Here is a 14816-nt window from a genome sequence, read left to right as displayed (position 1 = left end):
AGTTTGCATTTTCTGCAGTCAGTTATTATGTGTGCTGTGAGGTATAGATACCAGGATTCATCCTCTTCTGTGTGGATTGCATTTGAACCAGTGTCACCTCCTGGAGAGACCTCCTTCCCCCTGCCCGGTAGTGTCCCTTTATAGATGAGAACCATATGTGTGAGGCTCTAGAGCAGGGGTCGGGAACCTTTTTGGCTGAGCAAGCCATGAACGCCACATATTTTAAAATGTAATTCCGTGAGAGCCATACAATATATTTAACACTAAATACAAGTAAATGTGTGTATTTTATGTAAGACCAACACTTTTAAAGTACAATAAGTCTCTGAATTCTTTTTAATAATGTTGTTATGCTGTTGCTAACCAAAGATGAATAAAGTACTTCTTACCATTAATGCGACATCTAGTGCTGCATGGTTTTGCTGATAGCTTTGTAGACTGGTTGATACGTCGTGAGGTTAAGCTTCATACAGGTGTTGAGACTTCCATCTATTAAACATGATCATAGGTTGTCTTAACGTTCTTTAGATGTGAGAAAGACTGCTCACATGCATACGTAGAGCCAAACACTGACAGTACAGCAATACTCACACGCTGCAGTATGTGGTATGTGACAGGAAGCCCGTTCCAAGTTTTGACAATCAACTGGTCCGCGGGTTGAAGTTTTTACATTTCTCCCCACTGTGTTTGCTCACCAACTCTGCTTGCTGTCGTGCGAGTCTTTCCAAATCTTCATTCAGTGACTTGAACTTATTCACCCACATGTCTGAGGCCTTCAGGTCAGCAGCTTGTAGCTCAAAATCTGACGGAGACATCGGGGATGTAACTCAAGTCGGTGCTGTCCACTGGACACTCGTGTGGATGGGTGATGAACTTAAAAAGACGAGTGCGCTCACGAAATTCTCCAAAGTGCGCTTTGAATGACTGCAGGAGATTAGATGTGAAGCCCACTAGCTGCTGGAGATCAAGATGTTGAGCAGGGTCACTTGCTGTGCATGCATCTTTAAACTCTCCCAGTTTTTCAAAGTGTAGTAAACGACCTGTTTCAATGACCTGTTTCAATGTCGGTGATGAAGAGTTCCAGCTTGTTTTCAAATGCAAACACTGCTTGTGGAAGGGATAAGACTGTATTTCCAACGCCTTGCATTTTCACATTGAGCTGGTTCAGATGTTCAGTAATATCCACGAGATAGTAGAACTTCAGGAGCCACTCAGTGTTAGCTAGCTCAGGATGCTTGACGTTTTTCATTTCAAGAAAAGTCTGGATTTTGCTCAGATAAGCTGCGAAACGGTTGAGCACCTTTCCTCTTGACAACCAGTGCACTTTGCTGTGCAGAAGCAGACCAGGATAATTATTCCCAACTTCATCCAGCAGTGTTTTAAATTGGCAATCATTTAAAACTCGGGCAACAATAAAGTTGACCACCCGAATGACCAGCGACATCACCTCACCAAGCTGCTCACCACATATCTGAGCACAAAGCGCCTCCTGATGTAGGATGCAGTGAAAACTTAGGATGGGTCTCTTTTCATGTTCACGAAGAAGCGCTACGAATCCTCTTTTTCCCCACCATGCATGGAGCACTATCAGTACACACCAAAATAAGTTTATCCATCGGTAGATTTTTTTCTTAGCGAACTCAGTGAAAGACTTAAATAAATCCTCCCCTCTTGTTGTCTCTTTCATAGGCAAAACAGCAAGACTTTCCTCACGTAGTGTGTCACCGACAGCATACCTTGCAATCACGCTGAACTGAGATAAATGGCTTACATCTTTTGACTTATCCAAACCGAGAGAAAAGAATGGTACTGCATTTATGTCCTTCACTTGTGTTGCCTCAATTTGATTTGCCATCATGATGGTACGATCGTCAACAGTTCTTGCTGACAGAGGCATGTCTTTTATTCATTTATCTTCTCTTTATCCGAAAAGTCATCAAAAAAGTTCATTGGCAACATCAAGCATGAATGTTTTGGCATACTCCCCATCTGTGAATGGCTTTCCGTTTCTCACAATTGCTAAAGCAACAGCAAAGCCAGCCGATAGTCACCTTGTTGGGTCCAAACACGGAGTTGCTGCTGACTAGCTTGCACTCTGCACAGTAGCTCTTGACATGCTTTCTTCCTGCTGTCCCCCGCTGGATATTTCTATGCATGTGTAGTATAGCATGTGTCGAAATGCCACTTTATATTTGACTGTTTCATCGATGCAATTTTATCATTGCATTTTAGACACACTGCAGAACCTGCTATCTCCACAAAGGCGAATTCCTCTGTCCATTCCTACTGAAAAGTACGATACTCCTCATCTTTTTTTCTTTTAGCCATCTTCTTCATCAAAAGGATTTCTTCAATTAGCTAGCTGACTACTTGATTAAAAGGAGGGAAGTTTACTTCCTGACCTCACAACGACCCGTGTATGTTACGCATTATCCAATAAAAATTTGGTGTTGTCCTGGAGGACAGCTGTGATTGGCTCCAGCCACCCACAACCATGAACATGAGTGATAGGAAATGAATGGATTGTAATACATGAGAATGTTTTATATTTTTAACATTTTTTTTTATTCATTTTAGAGAGGAGAGAGAGAGACAGAGAGGGAGAGAGAGAGGAGAGAGACAGAGAGAGAAGGTGGGGAGGAGCTGGAAGCATCAACTCCCATATGTGCCTTGACCAGGCAAACCCAGGGTTTCGAACTGCGACCTCAGCATTTCCAGGTCGACGCTTTATCCACTGCGCCACCACAGGTCAGGCCTAACATTTTTTTAATTAAAGATTTGTCTGTGAGCCAGATGCAGCCATCAAAAGAACCACATCTGGCTCGCGAGCCATAGGTTCCCAATCCCTGCTCTAGAGCAGTGGTCCCCAACCTTTTTTGGGCCATGGACTGGTTTAATGTCAGAAAATATTTTCACGGACCAGCCTTTAGGTTGGGACAGATAGATGTATCACGTGACCAAGACAAGCGTCAAGAGTGAGTCTTAGGCCCTGGCTCAGTGGTAGAGTGTCGGCCTGGCGTGCAGAAGTCCCGGGTTCAATTCCCGGTCAGGGCACACAGGAGAAGCGCCCATCTGCTTCTCCACCCCTCCCCCTCTCCTTCCTCTCTCTCTCTTCCTCTCCCGCAGCCGAGGCTTCATTGTAGCAAAGATGGCCCGGGCGCTGGGGATGGCTCCTTGGCCTCTGCTCCAGGCGCTAGAGTGGCTCTGTTCACAACAGAGTGACGCCCCGGAGGGGCAGAGCATCGCCCCCTGGTGGGTGTGCCGGGTGGATCCCAGTCGGGCGCATGTGGGAGTCTGTCTGACTGTCTCTCCCTGTTTCCAGCTTCAGAAAAATACAAAAAAAAAAAAAAGAGTGAGTCTTAGATGGATGTAACAGAGGGAATCTGGTCATTTTTAAAAAATAAAACATCGAAAAAAAATAAAACATTGTTCAGACTTAAATATAAATAAAACGGAAATAATGTAAGTTATTTATTCTTTCTCTGAGGACTGGTACCAAATGGCCCACGGACTGGTACCAGTCCGCAGCCCAGGGGTTGGGGACCACTGATCTAAAGGACTGCTTTGTATTGATGCTTTAGTTCCCTGGTTGGCAAACTGCGGCTTGTGAGCCACATGCGGCTCTCTGGCCCCGTGAGTGTGGCTCTTCCATAAAATACCACATGCAGGCGCTACCTCGATAAGGAATGTACCTACCCTTATAGTTTAAGTTTAAAAAATTTGGCTCTTGTCAGCCTGGTGTGTGGAAGTCCCGGGTTCGATTCCCGGCCAGGGCACACAGGAGAGGCACCCATCTGCTTCTCCATCCCTCCCCCTCTCCTTCCTCTCTGTCTCTCTCTTCCCATCCTGCAGCCAAGGCTCCATTGGAGCAAAGATGACCCGGGCGCTGGGGATGGCTCTGTGGCCTCTGCCTCAAGCGCTAGAGTAGCTCTGGTCGCAACAGAGCATCATCCCCTGGTGGGCAGAGCATCGCCCCCTGGTGGGCATGCCGGGTGGATCCTGGTCGGGGGCATGCGGGAGTCTGTCTGACTGCCTCCCCGTTTCCAGCTTCAGAAAAATACAAAAAAAAAAAAAATTGGCTCTCAAAAGAAATTTCAATCATTGTACTGTTGATATTTGGCTCCGTTGACAAATGAGTTTGTTGACCACTGCCGTAGTATGTCCCCTGTTAGCATTGGTGAATAGCTGGAAGGTCACTCAGTAGTTTGCAGATGTGTTCAGGCCACCTGCACAGGCTGTTTTCCCCATGTAACTGGTGATGAGGTGGGAAGGGAAAGGTGGATGACAGGTGTGACCGTCTGTGCCTTAATGACGTTGTGGTCGAGAGTCTTAGAATTTAAATGAGATGTCGTGGGGAGATCATGGGCCATTTTCCTGGCAGTTGGGGCTCACCTGCCAGCCTCACCACTTCCCTGTGGCATGTGACGCAGCTTCTCTTGGTCTTCTCTCTCCTCACAGGTTGTGGTGACAACACATGTGAGTGTCTGGCTCAGGAAGATGTTCAGATGATTGTGTCCTCTGGTCTTTCCCTCCACCATTGTTGCTTGAGCATGGCATAGTGTTTGGACATGTGAGGTCCACAGTGGCGGAGAGGGGGTTGGGGCTACAGGAGAAGCACTGGAATTAGCGCCACCGGTGCGGGGTGGGGTGGGGCGAGGCTTGGCCAAGCAGGTAGTGTCCTAGCACAGGGATGGGGGAGAGGCTGTGTGCAGAGCTGTGGGATCCCTGGTGGAGTGTTGGGCACGTGATCCAGTGCGGTGTGCTCTGTTGACAGTGAGAAATTGGGGTGGTGCCTGTGCTCTCTGACGTCCAGAGTGTGGCCGCGCTTTTCCTCTCTTGTGTCTCTGGAGGTGTGCATCTCTTTCATCCTGAGCTCCAGGGGCCTTCTTTTGCCTCTAATTTGGTTCCTGAGCCCTTTTCTTCTGCCTCTGACTTTCTGAGTAAACTTTCTCTTTGAGTGTGGGTCATGGCTCTAGCTCTTTCTTAGCTGTGGCTTGAGCAGTGAAGCTGCTGAACTGAGGTCTGACACTGGGCGCCTTTTCACCACCAACATACGGTGCTGTGACTCGGGTTGTCCTCGCTGTTCTCGGCCGTCCCCCTCTGAAGCTGGCCTGTGCTCTCCTCCAGGCGTGCATACTTACACTCCTCCCGTAGTTCTGAGTGTCCCTGTGGGACTGGCAAAGGGGAGCAGTTGGCGGGCAGGGCGGGGGGAGCGGTGGGAGCGGTGGGCTGCAGCCGTTGGCCCAGGCTGAACACCTAAGCACTCCTCCTTTGCTCTGTGACCTACTTCCTGAGCCCACGCTGGCCAGCACGCCCCACTCCTGCCTCCTTAGGCTCTAGTCTCCTTTCCTGGGACCTGCAACCAGGGGAGAATACTAGCAGTTCGTTAATTGTCTTCTGAGAGTCTGAACAAAACCTTTTACCACATGAATGAGAGAACCTGAACTTGTTTGGCTCCAGAGATAAAAGGGCGCTTTCTGCCTCCAGCTTGAATCTCAGTTATTTTTAGGTGACTAACAGTCTCTGTGGAGGTGTCAGAAGGTAACCCTCAGGACATGCAGGTGCCCCATAGGGAGTCCAAATTCAACTGTAACTAAATAACTGACTTGTCCGAGGCCCACACAGAAAGGGGGGCTACCCAGCGCTCCAGTCTTCAGGGCTGCGCTAGACCGACTTCGGCCAGTGGCCGTGACAAGCACTGGTGTGACTGGCCTGTGATCCCCCTTCTGGCCCGCTGCTGCTCTTTGTCTACACTCACAGCCATCAGAGACCTGTTCTTGTTCTCACCGTGTCTCTCCCTAGATCCCTGATTCCTCCTGTTTCCCTTTCTACTTCCCTGACCCTGGTATAGGGCTGTGTTCTACAGCTCCTGTACCCTCCCGTACGCAGGGCTACCAGCAGTGTGTGATCTTGGAGAAGGCCAGCAGGATTTGCCCCCAGGGCCTGGGTGCTGTCTCTGTCTGGCCCACACAAAGGTTACTGGGATCTGCTGGGATCCTTCCCAGGTCCTCTGTCTTCTTTTTTTTAAAGATTTTATTTATTGGGAGAGGAGGGAGTGGGAGCGAGAAGTTTCAACTCACAGTTGCTTCTCTTTAGTTGTTCATTGCTTGCTTTCTGCTTGTCGCATGTGCCTTGACCAGGCAGGCCCATGGTTTCGATGGGCCAGTGACCTCAGCATTCTAGGTCGACGTTTCACCCACTGTACCACCACAGGTCAAGTGGGAGGTGGGTCCCTTGTCTTTTAAAACACCTTTTCTGTATATTCCATAAGTCCCTGAAACTGGGCTGATGGACTTCCCTCAGCCACTCTCCTGGAACTATCTTCTCTTTATTTCCGACTCTGATGAGGACTCAGGGATAGCGTAATGGACACTCCCTTCCCTCCTGGGGCAGCTGTCCACTAGGGCTCTTACAGGACCAGGGCTGCTGGGAACACGGCCTGGCCCCAGTATAAATTGGGCAACAGAGAAATTTGGCACCACTGTGATTATTATTATTACTGTTGTAAGATGACAGATAGGGACAGACAGACAGGAAGGTAGAGAGATGTGAGGCATCAGTTCTTCTTTGCGACACTTCAGTTGTTCATTGATTGCTTTCTCATATGTGCCTTGACCAGAGGCTCCAGCTGAGCCAGTGACCCCTTGTTCAAGCCAGTGACCATGATATCATATCTGTGGTCCCACACAAGCTGGTGAGCCCATGCTCAAGCCGGTGATCTCAGGGTTTCAAATGTGGGACCTCAGCGTCCCAGGCAACACTTTATCCACTGCAACACCACCTGGTCAGGCGACACCATTATTTTTTATTTATTGATTTTAGAAAGAGAGATAGAAAGGTTGGGGAGAGAAGCATCGATTTTTGTTCATATTTATGCATTCATTGGTTGCTTCTTGTATGTGCCCTGATCAAGGATCAAACCCACAGCCTTAGTGAATCAGGAAAACACTAACCAGCTGACCTACCTCGCCAGAGCAGTGGCACCATTCATTTTTATATTATCTTGCAGATAGACCGATTTTGCCATTCCCGGGGAAAATGGACAGAAATTTCACACATATAAGTCTTTGTGGCTCTCAGGAATGACCCTAAGCTGTGGCTCTGGTCCTCCTTCCCCCCTATGCAGGGCCTGTCCAGCCTGCCCTTTACAAGAAGTAGCAGGACCGATTGGGATTCCTGTAAGAGTACATGTCCCTTTTCTGTGCAAGATTTACATGACATCCAACAGGACTTAGGAAAATTCTCAGAATACCCAGATAGGTGCGTAGTCAAGTTTCAGGGGCTAACCCTAAACTTTGATCTGACCCAGAGGAACAGTGCTGTAGTCCTTAGTCCCTAAACAAGAGAAAACGAGACAAGATCACAGGGGCTGCTGTTCAGTTTGGGAATGGCATGCATATGACAAACCCTAGTACCCTATAGGAGTGACCGCTGTCCTGGTCACTGATCCCATGTGGGACTCGAACACCTCCCAGGGAGCCTGGAACAGGGACCATTTCCTAATACGCCTTCTAGAGGGAATGAAACAGTCTGTGTAAGCCATTTAGTTACACCAAGACAGCAACTGTAAGCCAGGACCCTCAGGAGGGTCCTATCACCTTTCTAGAGAGAGAAAGGGAATCCGTCATTGAAGACACTAACTGACTTGGAGGCAGGCCAACTAGTTTTACAAGGCCAATGTGTAACCCAGGTGGCCCCTCAATATTCACAGAAGACTTCAGAAGCTCTCTTTAGGGTACCCTACCTCAAAGAAAAGCCAACAAAAATGGGGGTGGAGATGTTGAAATTTTAGCCATGGGTTTTGTTGGGTAGATGCACTGCAGCCTAGAGGAGCCGTGCTGGCTTTGCTGCTGTGCCTGGTCCACTGCCGTTGGACAGGCAAGTTCAGTTCTTCTCCAGACAGGAGTCCTGTGTGACCTGGTGGCCCCATCTTTGCCCCAGCAAGGATCCATTTATTCATGTGCTTGAGACCAGGGAGTGGGATGATCATGGTGATGCCCGCTGGGTTTTTTTTTTTGTTTTTTTTTAATTTTTTAAAAAATTATTTATTTATTTATTTATTCATTTTTTTAGAGAGGAGAGGGAGAGACAGAGAGAGAGAAGGGGGGGGAGGAGCTGGAAGCATCAACTCCCATATGTGCCTTGACCAGGCAAGCCCAGGGTTTCGAACCGGCGACCTCAGCATTTCCAGGTCGACGCTTTATCCACTGCGCCACCACAGGTCAGGCTGGGGTTTTTTTTTCCCTTCAGTGTGCATTAGAGTCAAGTACTCTCCTAAGTGATTTGTGTGGGGTTTCCCCCTTAATGTCTGCAAGAGCCCTATCAGTCAGGCAGGGTTCCTGTCCCGATTCCTCGATTGCACAGATGAGGAAAAGGAGGCAGTGTGGTGTCTTGCCAATGTTGTAGCCGGGCAATTGAGGTTTGTATCAGCACAGCAATCAAGTAAAAACTCTGTATTTATTTTTTAAAGATTTTATTTATTGGTTTTTTTAGAGAGAAGGAGAAAGGTGGAGGGGAGGAGCAGGAAGCATCAACTCATAGTAGTAGTTGTTTCTTGTATGTGCCTTGACCAGGCAAGCCCAGGGTTTTGAAACAGTGACCTCAGCATTCCAAATCGATGCTTTATCCACTGCACCACCACAGGTCAGGCATAGAAACCTCTTTAAAAGTCAGTGAAGCAGCCCTGGCTGGATAACTCAGTTGGGTTAAGTGTTGTCCCAATACTCCAAGGTTGTGGGTTCTATCCCTGGTCAGGGCACATACAAGAATTAACTAATAAATTAATAAGTAAATGAAACAACAAGTCAATGTTTCTCTCCCTTCTTCCCTCTTTCTAAAATCAACAGCAACAAGAAATAAAGTCAGAGAAGCAGTTAGACTCAAGCTTCCTACTTGTAAACCATCTCAGCGGCAAACTGGGGGTGGTCTGTCCTGAGTGTACTCAACCAGTCTAGTCTAGGGTGGGTGGGCACCCCTCGGACATGGGTGTCTTCTGGCTTCCTGCACAGCTCACTAGGGAGCATGTAACCCCTGCTTCTTGTTTTTTGTCTGTTTTCTATCTCTGTTTTGGGGCCCATCTATTGTGAACTGTGGGACCATCCTGCAAAGCAGTCCCTGGTACTGTGTGGTCAAGACACTAATCAGACTGATGGGCTTGTCCCTCATCTTTTGTGTTTCTGGCTTCTGTTGTTTCAGATCACTCAACTTTGCTTCAAAGATGTGTGTGACAGAAACAGGTGGACCACCAGCCTCCTCTTGGTCTTGGTCCTTCTCCTAACGCGGCTGTAGGAAAATGCCTGGGTCTCACTCTTTAGGAGTCCACTCTGGCAGTGGGCACACTGTATCCTTTATGAAGCTGTTGGAGCCTCACATGGTTAGCATTTATTGTCTGTGTGTGGGGAAGTAAGGCAGCAGTGACCCTGGGTGTATGCAGAGGCCTGGGTGGAGACCCTGTTTGAGGACCGTGCCCAGGCTCTGGCCATCTGCTGTTTTGTTTTGTTTGTGCTTCTCTATACACTGACTTTCTCCCTGATCTCAAGTTCAGACTTCTCTCCTTCTGTGGGAGGGGGAAGAGAGAGAGAGAGAGAAAGAGAGAGAGAGAGAGAGAGAGAGAAGTGAGAGAGGGAGGGGTGGAGAAGCAGATGGGCGCTTCTCCTATGTGCCCTGACTGGGAATCGAACTGAGACATCCACACGCCAGGTCAACACTTGACTGCTGAGCTGACCGGCCAGGGCCTACAGTTTTTTATTGACTACTTTTTTCCCTGGTAATACACATCTAGTAATCAGAAGATTGGAATTTTTGGAGGGATAACCTTAATGGGGTTCTTAATGACAGTCATGAGAAACGGTCCTCTGGTGACGCTCATCTTTGGTACTTTTCTGAACTTTGTGTCTGCAGATGTCCTCACACTGACGAGTCTATATCAGCCCAGGAGCATGCACATTTTTTATTGAAATGGAATTCACATACCGTGAAATCCACATTGTAAAGTGTAAATTTAGTATTTTTTCCTATATTCACAGAGTTGTGTGGCCACCACCACCATTGAAGTCCCGAATATTTCCATCACTGCAAAAGGAAACCCCACACCTGTTAGCAGTCACTCCTTTTCTTTCCTCCCTCCAGTCCCCAGCAGTCTCCGGATTTGCCTATTCTGACACTTTCCATAAAGGCCATCATCTTACAAGTGGCCTTTTCGACTGTCTGCTTTCATTTAGCACAACATTTCCAAGGTGTATCCACCTTGTAGCATGTAGCACCTTGTAGCACCTTGTCCCTTTTTATGGTCAAATAGTATTTCGTTGTGTGGACATGGCATATTGTCTTCACCTGTTTGTCAGCAGGTGGACGTTTGGGCTGATGGCACTGTTGGCTTAATAATGTGAATAATGCTGCTGTGTCTCTTCGAGTACAGGCTTCTGAGTGGACCTCTGCTGTAAGTTCTCCTGGGTGTGTACCTAGTATCAGAATTGCTGAGTCGTGATACCTCCATGTGTCATTGTTTCTCCAGGTGACTGCACGATTTTACCCCCCCCCCCCCCAGGGTGTGTGAGTTACAGTTGCCCCGTGTCCTTGCCAGCACTAATGACCTGTCTGTGTTTCTGTAGCTGCCGTCCCAGTAAGTGCGTGGTGGCACCTCATTGTGATGTCATTGTTTCTATGATTAGTGAAGTTGAGCATCTCCTTATGAACTTATCAGCCATTCAGATGTTTTCTTTGTAGAAGTTCAAATCCTTTGCCCATTCTTATTTGGTTGTATTTTTGTTACTGATTGTAGGAGATCTTCATATATAGGCAAGCACACCTAGTTTTATTATACTTTGCTTTATTGCACTTCACAGGTGGTGTGATGTATTTATTATTTTTTTGAGAGAGAGATAAGAAGGGAGAGAGATGAGAAGCATCAATTCATAGCTTTGTCACTTTAGTTGTTCATTGATTGCTTCTCATATGTGTCTTGACTGGGGGTTTCAGCCAAGCCAGTGATCCCTTGCTCAAGCCAGTGACCTTGGGCTTCAAGCCAGCAACCTTGGGCTTTATGCCAGTGACCTTTGGGCTCAAGCCAGTGGCCATGGGATCATGATCCCATGCTCAAGCCACAACCTGTGGCTCAAGCCAGCGACCTTGGGCTTCAAGCCAGCAACCTTGGGCTTTATGCCAGTGACCTTTGGGCTCAAGCTAGTGACCATGGTATCATATCTATGATCCCACGCTCAAGCTGGTGAGCCCACACTTAAGCCAACAACCTTGGGGTTTTGAACCTGGGTCTTCAGCATCCCAGGTTGATGCTCTATCTCCTGCTCTACCACCTGGTGAAGCTAAATTTGTTAGGTTTTTTTTATTTATTTTTTTATTTTTAGAGAGGAGAGAGAGTAAGAGAGAGAGAAAGAGAGAAGGAGAGAAGGGGGAGGGAGGAGCAGGAAGCATCAACTCCCATATGTGCCTTGACCAAGCAAGCCCAGGGTTTTGATAGGCAACCTCAGCGTTTCCAGGTCGACGCTTTATCCACTGTGCCACCACAGGTCAGGCTAAATTTGTTAGTTTTTTAACGGTTCAGGTCACCTTCTCTCTTGGGCAGTGTTTATTGAGTGCCTGAATAGAATGTGTACTTGTTAGGTGGGCTATTCCCTGTGTTAGATGGTCTTGCGCTATGGTGTTGAGTCTTCCTGGTGTCGAGTCTTCTTAATCCTTCCTGGGTTTTTTTTTGTTTTTTTTTGTTTTGTTTTGTTTTTAGTTATTCTATCAGTTACTGACAGTAGGGTTTTCGAATCTCCAACTCTTACTGATGAATTTTCATTTCCTTCCAGTTTTGTCAGTTTTTACTTTATGCACTGAGACTCTGTTATTAGTTTTATGTGTATTTATAGTTGTTATGTCTACCTTTTGTTTTAAGCCTTTTATTATGAAAAATCCGTTTTTGTCTCTAGCAGTATTTCTTGTTTCCCAGTCTGTCCACTTCAGTTCTCTTATGGTTTCTTTTTGCATTGTGGACCTTTTCCTAGATTTTTGCTTTTAATTTCTGTGTTTTTCAATCTGAGGTGTGTCGCTAGTACACCACAGTTGGACCATATTTTTTTATCCATTTAGTCAGTCTCTGCTTTTCAGTTGGAATATTTAGTCCATTTACATTTAATGTAATTACTGAAAAGATAGGATTTACATTGTTTATTGGGTGTTTGTTTTCTATGTCTTACGTCTTTTTGTTACTTTGTTTCTCCATTACTTTCCTCTTTTGAGTCAAATACGGTAGATCTTTCCTAGTGTACTATTTTAATTCCCTTGTTTGACTATATTTTTTGTTTATTTGTTTCCCTGGGGATTACTTTTTAATATTTTAGTTGATAACAGTCTTTTTTTAAAAAAGATTTTATTGGTCCTGGCCGGTTGGCTCAGTGGTAGAACATCAGCCTGGCGTGCAGGAGTCCCGGGTTCGATTCCTGGCCAGGGCACACAGGAGAAGCACCCATCTGCTTCTCTACTCCTCCCCCTCTCCTTCCTCTCTGTCTCTCTCTTCCCCTCCCGCAGCCAAGGCTCCACTGGAGCAAAGTTTGCCTGGGCGCTGAGGATTGCTCTGTGGCCTCTGCCTCAGGCGCTAGAATGGCTCTGATTGCGGCAGAGCGATGCCCCAAGATGGGCAGAGCATCGCCCCCTGGTGGGCATGCTGGGTGGATCCCGGTCGGGCGCATGCGGGAGTCTGTCTGACTGCCTCCCCGTTTCCAGCTTTGGAAAAATACAAAAAAAAAAAGATTTTATTCATTTTAGAGTGCGGAAAGAGAGAGAGACACAGAAAGGTGGGGAGAAGAGTGAGAAGCATCCACTCGTAGTTGTTTCCTGTATGTACCTTGACCAGGCAGGCCCAGGGTGCCAAATGGCAACCTTAGCATTTCAGGTCGAGGCTTCATCCACTATGAAACCTCAGGTCAGGTTTATTGATAATGATCTTAATACCAGTTTTATTAAAATGCACACTAAGTATTTGCTCTTATTTTAGCTCCATTTCTTTTGACCTGTTCTTATTTTCATGCAAAGTACATCTTCATACATTGTCTGCTCATCCACACAGATTTACAGTTACTGCTTGTTGCCCATACAGGTGAAAAGAAAGTTACAACCATAAATACAGTTATGCTGTTTCTATGTGTTCCTTTCCTGGTGCTCGCTATTTCTTCATGTGGATTTCAGCTCCTGACTAGTGTCCTCTCATTTAGCTTGAAGGAGTTCCTACGGTGGGCCTGCCAGCGAGAGATTGTCTCTGTCTTGGAATGTTTTAATTCTCCTTCATTTGTGAAGAAACTTTGGTGTGTATAAGATTGTTGGTTGACAGTCTTTTTCTTTTAACACTTTGTGTCATCTTGCTGCTTCTGGCCCCAAGGTTTCTGCTGAGAATCAGCTGTCCATCTGAGGACCCTTTCTTGTGTGTAAGCTGCTTCTCTTGCTGCATTCAAGAGTCTCTGTTTTTGTTCTTAACAGTTTGATTATGTGAGGGTGCCCTTCAGTTGATCACACTTGGGGTTTTTTGAGCTTCTTGGAATTGTCTGACTGTTCTGATTGTTGCTTTCCTGCGAGTTGTGAAGTATGTGGTGAGTGCGTTGTCTGTCATGTGTACCTATTGCCTCCCATCCTAGCTAACGTGTCTGCCGTGATAAACAGTGCTTTGCCACCTGAGCTGTTAACAGCAGTCAGTGGACTGAAAGCCTGGCATTTGGCATTCAGAGTCCACCATTCTCTTCTTGTTTGGCATTACAGGTGTGCACTGGTCACACCTGCAGAATATCTGGGTGCAGCGTGTGGGTGAGGCCCACGCAGTGCAGGTCGCCTTCCGGGCACCACAGCGCCCTGCACCACAGCACGAAGCCAGCCACAGACCCCTGTGAGATGGGAGCCTGGTCATGTGCGCACTGGGATTCGCATTTCTGATGATTTTTTTTAAAATTTTATTATTATTATTTTTTACAGAGACTGAGAGTGAGTTAGAGAGAGGGATAGACAGGGACAGACAGACAGGAACAAAGAGAGGGGAGATGAGAAGCATCAATCATTAGTTTTTCATTGCGTGTTGTGACACCTTAGTTGTTCATTGATTGCTTTCTCATATGTGCCTTGACCGCGGGCCTTCAGCAGACCGCGTAACCCTTGCTGGAGCCAGCGACCTTGGGTTCAAGCTGGTGGGCTTTTGCTCAAACCAGATGAGCCCGCGCTCAAGCTGGCGACCTCGGGGGGGGGGGGGGTCTTGAACCTGGGTCCTCTGCATCCCAGTCCGATCTGCATCCCAGTCCAATGCTCTATCCACTGCGCCACCGCCTGGTCAGGCTCTGATGATTTTTTATTTTTTTACAGGAACAGAGAGAGAGTCAGATAGAGGGATAGATAGGGGCAGACAGACAGGAATGGAGAGAGATGAGAAGCATCAATCATCAGTTTTTCGTTGCGACACCATAGTTTTTCATTGATTGCTTTCTCATATGTGCCATGACCACGGGCCTTCAGCAGACTGAGTAACCCCTCACTTGAGCCAGTGACCTTGGGTCCATGCTAGTGAGCTTTTTTGCTCAAGCCAGATGAGCCCATGCTCAAGCTGGCTATCCTGGGGTCTCGAACCTGGGTCCTTCCGCATCCCAGTCCAATGCTCTATCCACTGCACCACCACCTGGTCAGGCAGGCTCTGATGATTTTTATGTGGATTTAAAAACATAGAGCCACCCTTGGCTCCCTGGCTGTACGAGGATGGGCGGTGGCTGTGGCTAGCTGGCCTGTCGTGGAGACACCCTCCTTGTGCGTCCAGGGCTCCCTGCTCTTTGTCAGAACACTTACTT

General features: G+C 47.2%; 1 protein-coding gene across 4 annotated transcripts in view; it reads left to right on the top strand.

Moving 5' to 3' along the window:
* The window catches only part of EHMT1 (euchromatic histone lysine methyltransferase 1), a 146877-nt gene that overhangs the window by 16271 nt on the left and 115790 nt on the right, over positions 1 to 14816 (top strand). The window contains exon 1 of one of the 4 annotated variants that reach the window (XM_066366554.1): positions 9352 to 9373. The exons of 2 other annotated variants lie outside the window; for them this stretch is intronic. In XM_066366554.1, coding sequence (XP_066222651.1) covers positions 9371 to 9373 — 3 coding nt within the window. In that variant the 5' untranslated portion in view covers positions 9352 to 9370. Of the gene's footprint in view, positions 1 to 9351; positions 9374 to 14816 lie in introns of those variants that run through there. One more of the 4 variants, XM_066366553.1, reaches the window with a different exon arrangement.

The sequence above is a fragment of the Saccopteryx leptura genome, chromosome 2 (genome assembly GCF_036850995.1).
Source record: "Saccopteryx leptura isolate mSacLep1 chromosome 2, mSacLep1_pri_phased_curated, whole genome shotgun sequence".
NCBI lineage: Eukaryota > Metazoa > Chordata > Mammalia > Chiroptera > Emballonuridae > Saccopteryx > Saccopteryx leptura.
Note: the sequence above shows the minus strand (reverse complement) of the source record. Positions and strands in the feature narration are given on the sequence as shown.